Source organism: Muscardinus avellanarius (genome assembly GCF_963383645.1).
Source record: "Muscardinus avellanarius genome assembly, chromosome: 2".
Taxonomy (NCBI): domain Eukaryota; kingdom Metazoa; phylum Chordata; class Mammalia; order Rodentia; family Gliridae; genus Muscardinus; species Muscardinus avellanarius.
Window position 1 is genome coordinate 200,610,482 of NC_137787.1, and position 10,295 is coordinate 200,620,776.

A 10,295-nucleotide genomic window follows, 5' to 3' on the forward strand; every position below is an offset into this window, starting at 1 on the left:
CCTCTCCCAGTAAACGCAGAAGCCGTGACCTCACAAGTACTCATGAGGTTACAAACGTGTATCAGATGAGGCCCGCTCCAGCCTGCTCGGCACCCCGGCTCCTAGCAGATACTCCAGGAGAGGCTGTGTCCTCCGCCCGCGTGCCACCTTCCAGATGTGTAGCAGAGCCTCACCTGGCCCGGCCCCGTGGCGTCCCCACCTCCGCTACTACAGCCGCCCAGGAGCGATGCTGAGCTGCACATCTAGGCCGGACACTGCCGGGCCGTCCTCCGCAGGAGACTGCCCCACCGCCTCCTGCCCTCACCCCAGGCCAGCACGGCCAGCACACTCCAAGACGCGCCAAGGAGGCTCCTCAGTGTGCTCTGATTCTCATCTTAATTTTTTCCTCACATTCTAAGTGAGTTGGGATATTGTCTCCTGAGTCTAGGAATTGCTTTTATTAACTGATTTGTAACTCCCCATGCCCATTTTTCTGAGTTGTAGAGATATTTCTCTCACTGATTTTTAGGCAATGTGTTTAGAGTAAAGAAATTAACTTTATCTCTGATGTAAATTTCTATTGTTTCCAATTTTTCAACAGTAAGATTATTGCATGGTCTATAGAAAATTTTTTCTTTTTTTTTTTTTTTGTGGTACTGGAAATGGAACCCAGGGGCATTCTACCTCTGATCTACACCCCTAGCCCTATTTTTTATTCTTTATTTTGAAACAGGGTCTCACTGAGTTGCAAAGTGCCTAAGTAGCTGAGGCTGTCCATGAACCGCGATCCTCCTGTCTCAGCCTTCCGAATGCTGGGATTACACGTGTGCTCCACCACGCCTGAGATTTTTATTTTTCTATTTTGCAATCTGTTGTACTTCTGAATCTTTTCCTACAGATGACTTGTGGGTTAGGAAACAAACAGAAAAACCCTCCCCGACAAGAGGCTGCGAGGAGTGCCTGGAGCTGCTTCTGGGAGCTGCGGCTCATTCCTTTTGGACTCTCCTCTGGTCTGCTCAGACGCGCTGGAGGCATGTCTCCAGCTTCAATTTATTTTCTTCTCCAGATGGATACACAACTGTCAACACTTCTAACTGAATAATCCGCCCCCACGGGTTTGAGATGCTATTTTTTATCATATAACAAGCGCTCACTGATGACTGCGCCTGTTCTTGGACGTTCTCGTATGGTCCGTTATTTGTTTATTCGTGTTCTCTACAACTCTGTTTGATTTCTATGTCCTCACAGGACGGAAAGCAGATCCGTGGCTACTTGGGAACGGGGCAGGGGAAGGGAGAAGGACAAGGACGTTCCGGGGGCAAAGAGCGATGTGTCCAAGCCCATCACTCCGTGCGCGTTATGAACACACGGCACCTGCCGCTGGCGTGTTACACCACAGTAAAGCCAAAACAAAACAGAGAGGAGAATACCCAGAACTGAAACTTGTGTACAGCCCTTGCAATCTGTCTTAATATCTGGTAGGGCTACCCCGTCCTCAACAGTCTTCAAGAGACTCCTCTCCTCGCTGTGAACGCTAGCATCAATTCGTCCCGTTCTGAGGGGCCAAGTTATACACAGACACGCGTGAACACACGCACCGTAACACTGAGCAAACACACTGTGCCCAGGCCCGCTCCGTCCACACGCCCGCCCTGGCTCGCCCGAGGGCCACGTTCAGAGGTCGGGAACAAGAGTGCATCTGCAAGACGGCGACAGCCCGCTGCGCTGTTGAGCGGCTCTGTCTACAATTCCAGCTGTCACACTTAATTTCTTTATTTTCCTTGCAGTGCTGGGGAGCAAACCTGAGCCCTTGTGCATGCCAGACCAGTGCACTCCCGTGGACGTTACTCCCAGGACATTTAATTCCTAAGTACTCGGTCATACCACACGTTGGTATAGAACTGCTTTCTCTCACTCCTCATAATACAAATTCTTGGGGAAGGTGACACACATCTGTAATCTGAGTATTTGCGAGGCTGAGACACAAGGATCACAAGTTCGAGGCCAGCCAGCCGCAGCAATTTTGTGCCATAGACAAAAGGGGAAAAAAGGCGGGGTGGCTGATAATGTAACTCAGCTTGTCTAACATGTAAGACACTGCGTGAGTCACAAGCATATACACAAAAAAAGCCAGGGATGGTGCCGCACACCTGCAATCCCAGCACTTGGGAGGCTAAGGCAGAAGGATCGCAGGTTGAAGACTAGGCTCAAAAATTTAGCAAGACTCGCCGGGCGTGGTGGCGCACGCTTGTAATCCCCGCGCTTGGGAGGCGGAGACAGGAGGACCGCGCAGGTTCGAAGCCAGCCGCGCGCGCTGGCTTAGGAGACCCTGTTTCCAAGTAAAAATGTAAAAATAGGTCTGGGAGTGTAGCCCGGAGGTAGAAGGGCTTCCAGGAACCCCAGTACCACAAAAAAAAAAAAAGAAAATTTAGCAAGACTCTCAGCACCCTAGAAAGATCATTTCAAACAAAACAAAAAGGATTAGGGGTTTAGCTCAGAAGTAGCACCCCAGGTGCCTCCCTAGTAACACACACACACACACACACACACTAATGTCATAATTGTGTGTGTATGTGTGTGTGCGTGTGTGTACGGCACTGGGAATTGAACTCAGGGGCATTCTATCTATTTTTTTTTTATTTTGAAGCAGAGTCCAATTAAGTTGAGGAGGGCTAAAGTAGCTGAGGCTGACATCGAATCTGCAATCCTCCGGCCTCCGCTTCCCAAGTACTAGGATCACAAGTGTGCACCACCATGCCCAGCATTAATGTTATAATTTAAAATATCTTAAAAACAAGTCTTTGAACAGATCACCTAAAAGGTACCAACCATCATCTCAGAAGCTTGCAGTAAGCAGGTGTGGTGACACCTGCCTGCAATCCTGGTGACTCAGGAGGCTGAGGCAGGAGGATGGCAAGTTGGAGGCTAGCCTGGGCAACTGAGTGAAACCCAATCTCAAAAGTAAAACGGCAGCCGGGCGTGGGGGCACACACTTGTCATCCCAGCATTTGGAGGCTGAGACGGGAGGATTGCAAATGGTTACGATGGTGAAGTCGTTATTCAAATGGTAAGAAAATTTTAAAATGGCAGTTTTTACTTTATCTCCAAAAAATTTTTTAAAACGCTTGTATTAAATAAGAAGAATAGCTTTTTTGCTAAATACTGAAAACCAGATGTTTCACAATGATGGTGCTTTACTACTTCTCAGTGCTCGGACTTGAACCCAGGCCTTCACTTGCGCCTGCAAACACTTTACCACTGGGCTGCATCCTCAGCCCCACAACTAGGCTTTCCAGATACACAAATTATTATCCTGAAGCAAGACGCTACCGCAGTGCCCCGGTGGCTGCCTGGAGCTGCGGATAGTCCTGACGCCTACGTCTACTGCGACATTTCCTGTACAGACGTACCTCTGATAAAGAGCAGCTTCTAAACCGGGCTCAGTGAGAGGCTGATGGCAATGGCCAGGGAGCTGCAGCAGCCATCACAGTTTCTCCTGGGCACATCCAAAGAGCGGCGCCCTGCTCTGGACTTGCAGACCGCTACTGCACATCCCTGCAGCAGCTGCCCTGACAGGCAGGACGGCTAGGTGGCTAACAGGAGGGGCGGTACATGCAGCATGTCTCTGCTGGACACAGGGGCCATTCACCCCCAGGTGGACAGCGGGACAGAGGCTTCATTGCACAGCTCAGAACAGCTCACAATTCAAAACCTGGAAATTGTGTCTTTCTGGGATTTTTTTTGTGTTACTGGGGATGGAACCCAGGGGCATTCTACCTCTGAGATACACCCCCAGTCCTAGTTTTTATTCTTTATTTTGAAAAAGGGCCTCACTGAGTTGCAAAGGGCCTCACTAAGTAGCTGAGGCTGTCTGCGAACCGCGATCCTCCTTGTCAGTCTCCTAAATGCTGGGAGTACAAGCAGGTACCACCACGCCTGGCTCTTTCCGGAATTTTTAACTTAATATTTTCCAGCTGCAGCTGACTTTGGAAAACTGACACTTTGGAATGGTTGAGACACGGATATAAGGGAGGGCCACTGTAACCTGTTACAGGAGCACAGAGGAGCCAACACAAACAAGACTAATTAACCAGACTTCAGAAAAGCACCACAGCAGGAAATGAAAGGAGTAATGTGCTCTTATTCTGTGGGACTAGCAGATCCACCCCCAGACACCACCGGGCGTCTCCACAGCCAGCCATGCGAAGGGACCGCACGCCGCCTGTGGGGCGAAGGCCGCACTCGCTCCACTCCATGCACACTAGGAAGCCTGCCATGTCAAGCATCCCCAGAAACCACCACTGGACACAAAGGTACTGCAGGGCCACGTCGAGGGGCCATTCATTAGGACTGGGGCAGCTCCGCTGAACTTCTTCCAAGAAGATCCAAGAGGAGGAAATAAGTGGCCCACATCCCACAGACTGGTCCCGACTGCTTCCCCCTGACCCACACTGAGTTGTGGAAAGGGACAGCGGTGCTCTCAGGACGGTGCGACAGTGGAGCCCCAGAGGGGGCCGCTACAGCACAGCCAGCAGAGCACGGCATAGGGAGGAACCCACTACAGCACGAGGTCGGCAGGGCACCGGGCGGCACGGCGGCCCAGCCTCCCGGGAGCCCACGGAGGCGCTCACTCCTGTCTAGACGACGACCTCGCACGCAGCCTCTTCCGAGGCTGGGGACACACTCAAGTGTGGGGCCAGACCTCACCAGGACCCTCAACCTGAGCGGGAAAGTCAGGAGCCCCAGCCCACAATCCCTGCCGAAGCGTACAGGAGCCGCAGACTCCCGTTTGCCCTCGGGTCGCTCCTTTAAAGTACAAGCATCCTGCAAAGTCCTATCGCTTATGATACTGCTGAGGACGTGAGATGAGGAAGGGGTGAAGACCAAGGGCCAGGCTGAGGGAGACTCCGGAGACGCCCTGGACCAGAGGGAAGGGGCTGCTGCTGGGACTGGGCGACACCACGGTGCCTGGAAGTGAGACGCCTGTGTCAACAACATCCCCAGTGCCCCACCCGGACGCCACACCCTGGCTGGAGGGAGAGTGAGTCTCCTTGTTGCTAGAAGATTCACAATGGAGTATGCAGAGGGGAAGGGACTCTGCACTGAAAAAGACTCTGCCTAGGAAGATGACGGGGCCCAGCGGAGGGAGGGACTGCTGGGAATCCCGGGGCAGGCCGTCCTCTGCACCGCTCCTGCAATTGTTCTATAGATGATACTCTTGAAAACATTTTTAACCTTAAATAAAACATGACTTAATAAAAGCACAGCTGCTCTGCCTAGTATGGAGTGCGTTCTGAGACAGAAATGGCAAGAGGTCCAAATACACCTCCAGGCTGTCAAGAACACAGAAATGAGAGGCGTCTGAAGCAGAAGTCCAAGTACGCACATGTCAAGAGCTGGCAGGGCCGGCGTGGTGGCGCATGCCTGTAATCCCAGCACTTGGGAGGCTGAGACAGGAGGGTCACAGGTTCGTGGCCAGCTCCAGCTACTCAGTGAGGCCCTCCACAACTCAGTGAGACCCTGTTTCAAAATAAAAAATAAAATAGGGCTGGGGAGTGCAGCTGAGGGTTCAATTCTCAGTATCACAAAAAAGAAAGGAAGGAAGAAAGGAAGGAAGGAAGGTCGGCCCACAGCTTGCACAGTGCGGGCTGCAGCAAGGGGTGGGAGACGCAGGCTGGGAGCACCGGGGAATCGGGCTTCCGCAGATGGAGCTTCTGTCCTGGGACGAGAAAGACCTCTCCAATCACCGTGACTCTCCCCAGTAGGGAGTCACTCTCACAGGCCATGTATGGATGATAAGATGTGAGAACTTGTCAATTCCAGCAAAGCACAGCTGTCACCAGCCGGCACACGTACCTCACTGGCTCTTCTGATTATCTTGTCATCCACGTCTGTGATGCCCATCACCATGATTATGTTGCATCCAAACACCTTCGTCAGGATCCTTCGAATTATATCAAATCTAACATATGAGCTGAAAGAGAAAAATGTTGGGCTGCCCTGAATATACAAAATCATCAGTATCCCTGGAAAGTCCTCATAATTCAACAAGCTGCTACCTAACTTCAACTGTGCAATATAATCCACGGTTCGAGCAGAGCCAGTACAGAATGAGCCTTGTTCACTGACGGGACCCCATCAGGCAGGCCACATGGGTCCTCCGGAAAAGCTGACACAAGAATTACAGCAATTTCAGGACACAGTTTTAGCGTTTTTAATTGTACAACCGTTGACTTTACAACTATTTAAGTGTTAAAAAAAACTCCATAAAAATCCAATTTCATTAGGTAGATACAGAAATGAGAGAATTTTGACCCACCTGTTCATGTTAGAGAATACTCTGTCATTATGACAAAAAGGATTGAAGCAAGGACTCACAAACCAGGACCACAACCCTCTCAAGACTCGCCGTAGTGCTCCCAAGAACGTGCGCCCATTCTACACTACCAAATACCAGCTCGCTGGCACGCTCCACGGAGGTAAGCCACACTCGTAAACCAAAAGGTTTAAAATCCATTTAAGATCTCTTGAATCTGGAGTCCATGAAAGCAAACTTAAAACTCCAGGTCAGCTAACGTCATGCTCATCTCTGTCACCCATGAAACCTCTCTAAACTGACATTCCCAATCATTTTCCTCCAGAAAAAGAAATCCTAGGTAATTCATCTTAGCATTTCACCCCTCCCCCATGCGTACTCCAAACACATCTGAAGCCAAACCCGATCCCAGTAACAAAACCACTTCTGCAAACTCCTTGCCAAGATGTCTGACCTTGTAGAGGCCCCGTCTGCTTATTCAAAAACTGGTGAAACTCCGCTAACACGCAGAATGCTCCCCAGAGCTCCTTCAGCGGCCGGCGCTAGGAGCACGGTCATCACTACCCTCTTCACCTCTGTGCCTCCCTTAGTCTGGGGCTGGGAAACACTACAGAAATGAGATTTAAAAGAAAACCTTAAGCCGGCATGGAAGGACCGCAGGTTTGCAGCCAGCCTCAGTGACTTAGGAGGCCCTCTGCAAACTCAGTGAGCCCGTTTCAAAATAAAAAATAAAATAGGCCTGGGGATGTAGCTCGGAGGTAGAATGCCCCTGGGTTCAATCCCCAGACCCCCCCCCAAAAGATTAGGCAAATAGCCACTGAAGCAGTCCAGGAGTGGGACCTCACAGGCAGCACCTTCAACTCAGTCTGAGTGGGCGGCGGCGAGGCCAGAAGGCCAGGCGGACAGTGCCCCTGAGGGCTGTGTGGACAGAGCATATCACAGCTGTCCCCCTGTGCGATCAGGACTCATTCTCTTCTGTATTTGTAAGCGAAATAGCCAGGAGTGGTGATGCAGGTCTGTAATCCCAGTACTTAGGAGGCCGAGACAGGAGGATCACAGGTTCAAAGCCAGCCTCGGCAACTTAGTGAGACTCTGTTTCAAAATAAAAAATAGGGTGCCGGGCGTGGTGGCGCACACTTGTAATTCCCGCGCTTGGGAGGCAGAGACAGGAGGATCACGCAGGTTCGAAGCCAGCCGCGCTGGCTTAAGAGACCCTGTTTCCAAATAAAATATAAAAAATAGGTCTGGGAGTGTAGCCCGGAGGTAGAAGGGCTTCCAGGAACCCCAGTCCACAAAATAAATAAATAAATAAGTAAATAGCCGGGCATGGTGGCACACGCTTGTAATCCCCACGCTTGGGAGGTGGAGACAGGAGGATCACACAGGTTCAAAGCCAGCAGCGCTGGCTTAAGAGACCCTGTTTCCAAATAAAAACATATAAAAAATAGGTCTGGGAGTGTAACCCAGAGGTAGAAAGGTTTCCAGGAACCCCAGTACCACCAAAAATAAAAAAATATTTTAAAAATAAAAAATAGGGTGAGCGTCTAGCTCAGGGGTAGAATGTCTCTGGGTGAGATCCCCAGTGCCATAAATAAATAAATTGGTAAGACTAGGGGTGTAGTTCAGTGATAGAACACCTCTGGGTTCAGTCTCCAGTAACACACACACACACTCACAAAGAATAAGTGAATAAATGTAATTTTTTACTTTTAATCTACATCTGGATAATACCCAGGCTTAAAAAAAAGTACATCATGACGTGTACTCTAAGGAAAAAGTGGCTGAGCATGGTGGTGCATGCCTGTAATCCCAGTACCAGAGAAGCTGAAAGAGTGGGATCATGGGTTCAAGGCCAGCCTTAGCAATTTAGTGAGACCTTCAGCAACTCAGTGAGACCCTGTTTCAAAATAAAAAATAAAAAAGGCTGGGGTAGGTGCAGCTCAGAGGTAGGGCATCCCTGGGTCCCATTCTTAGTACATCCCCAAAACAAGACTACAGGGAAGGGGCAATTCAAACAAAGGAGGAGGAGGGACATCTTAAGATCAAGAAAGCGAGTGCTGGCAACCAGGCTCCTCCACTCCAGGGCTTCCGAGGCTGTGATCCTGCAAAGCCACCATCCTCAGGAGTGGCTGAGTCCTTCCTTACCACGTCTGGCCAGTGCTGCGGTAAGCAGCGCGTTATGGGCATTATTTCCTATAATCCCTGTAAAGACTAGAAAGGTGGACTAGTATCCCATCTCAATGGTGAAGAACACAAAACCCGGCAACAGTGACCTGTCCAGGCTGGGCAGCTGGTAAGTGGTGGGAGTCGGAGACGACCCACCCCTCACTGAACCCAGCCACAAACATCAACTCACCTCTCATGGCTCCAACTGCCTGCGTTTACTCTGGTAGAGTGACTCCAAGTGCCGGCACTATTACAGGCACCAAAGGAGACCAACACACCCCTTCCTACAATACCTAAAACGTAGGAATTATTCGGTATCCTTAAGTTACCGCCTGAGAGATGGGAAAGCTCTGTAAAAGGCATATTCCTCCCAAAATAAGTGGTCTCTTGACGTGTGAAAATGCAGATCCAGGAAACTCACCACGCGTGGCCGAGGTGTGCGTGATCGTAGACAGTTGGTCCACAGCTATACCTGGAACGAGTCAAGACCCGTCAGCTGAGCCTGTCTGCGGGCAAGGGCCCGCCTGCTCCGGGGCGGCAGGCGGGGCTGCCCGGGCGGCCCTCCGCAGGCGGCGCCCCGCGCCCCGCACCCGGCACCCCGCGCCGGGCGCCCCGAGCCCCGCGCCCCGCGCCCCGCGCCCCGCACCGGGCACCCCGCACCGCACCGCCCCGCACCCCGCGCCCCGCGCCCCGCCCGGCCCGGCGCACCAGGAGGCGGCGTCCGCGCGGCCCACGACCAGCGGCTCCTTCCGGCCGGTGCGGCTGTTGTACACCTGCACGCCCGTGTCGTGGCCCTGGGGCCGGAGCCAGGCCCGCCCGCGCGCCGAGCACGCCGCCCGGCCGGCCCGCCCGGGGCCCAGCGCGGCCCGCAGCAGCGGGGGCAGCCGGCGAGGTGCGCGCGTCCGCAGCATGTCGCGCCCGCCAGGCCAGGGCCCCGCTCCGCCGAGGCCCCGCCCCGGCCACAGGAGGCCCCGCCCCGCAGGGCCCCGCCCCGGCCACAGGAGGCCCCGCCCCGCAGGGCCCCGCCCCGGCCACAGGAGGCCCCGCCCCGCAGGGCCCCGCCCCGCCCACAGGAGGCCCCGCTCCGCCGAGGCCCCGCCCCGCAGGGCCCCGCCCCGCCCACAGGAGGCCCCGCCCCGCAGGGCCCCGCCCCGGCCCCAGGAGGCCCCGCCCCGCCCCAGGAGGCCCCGCCCCGCCCCCAGGAGGCCCCGCCCCGCATGGCCCCGCCCACTTCCGGAGAGGCGGTGGGAGGTGGCTCCTCCCTCGGCCCGGCTCGGGGCTGGCCTGTGGCGGAGGGGGCTGGCCTGGGCGCGGCGGGGCCCCGGGGTGCGCACGCAGGCGGCGCCATCGCCAGGCTGCAGGAAGGGGCGGGTCCACAGGGCTGCCGTCGGCTCTCGAGCTCAGGTCGCTCCGGGTGTCCTTGGCACCGGTGCGCGGCCCGGCCAGCGTCCGCCCCCGGCAGAGGTTCCGCGGCGAGGGGGAGAGCGGTGCCTCCCGCTAGGACCTCGCCTCCTCGAGCACAGCCGCCTCACGAGGCAGCGTGCGCCCGACACACGGCGGGTGTCCCGCGACGCCGCACCCCAACTTGTGCATGGCACGTCCACTTCACGGTACACTGCGTCGAACTCGGTACCCCAACATAGACAGCGCCCACGGGACGCCTGCACCCCAACATGCACACGTACAGTATGTGTCGACACTGCACCCCCACACGCCTGCGTCACAGTAGTGCGCACCTCAACACTCTTGGGGTCTCAGGTCAAAGACCAAGACTCTTCATCAAAGCCCTGTGCAGGAAATGTCATCGGGGGCTATTTTAACACGTCCTATCATC

General features: G+C 54.2%; 1 protein-coding gene across 1 annotated transcript in view; it reads right to left on the reverse strand.

Annotated features, from left to right (window-relative positions):
• CARS2 (cysteinyl-tRNA synthetase 2, mitochondrial) overlaps positions 1 to 9,372 on the reverse strand; it is a gene marked incomplete at both ends in the record, with an annotated part of 30,696 nt that extends 21,324 nt beyond the window's left edge. The window contains 3 exons of the mRNA XM_080689086.1: positions 5,836 to 5,953; positions 8,883 to 8,933; positions 9,170 to 9,372. Of these exons, the coding sequence (XP_080545212.1) occupies positions 5,836 to 5,953; positions 8,883 to 8,933; positions 9,170 to 9,372 (372 nt within the window). The remainder of the gene's footprint in view (positions 1 to 5,835; positions 5,954 to 8,882; positions 8,934 to 9,169) is intronic.
• Positions 9,373 to 10,295: the final 923 nt, after the last annotated feature.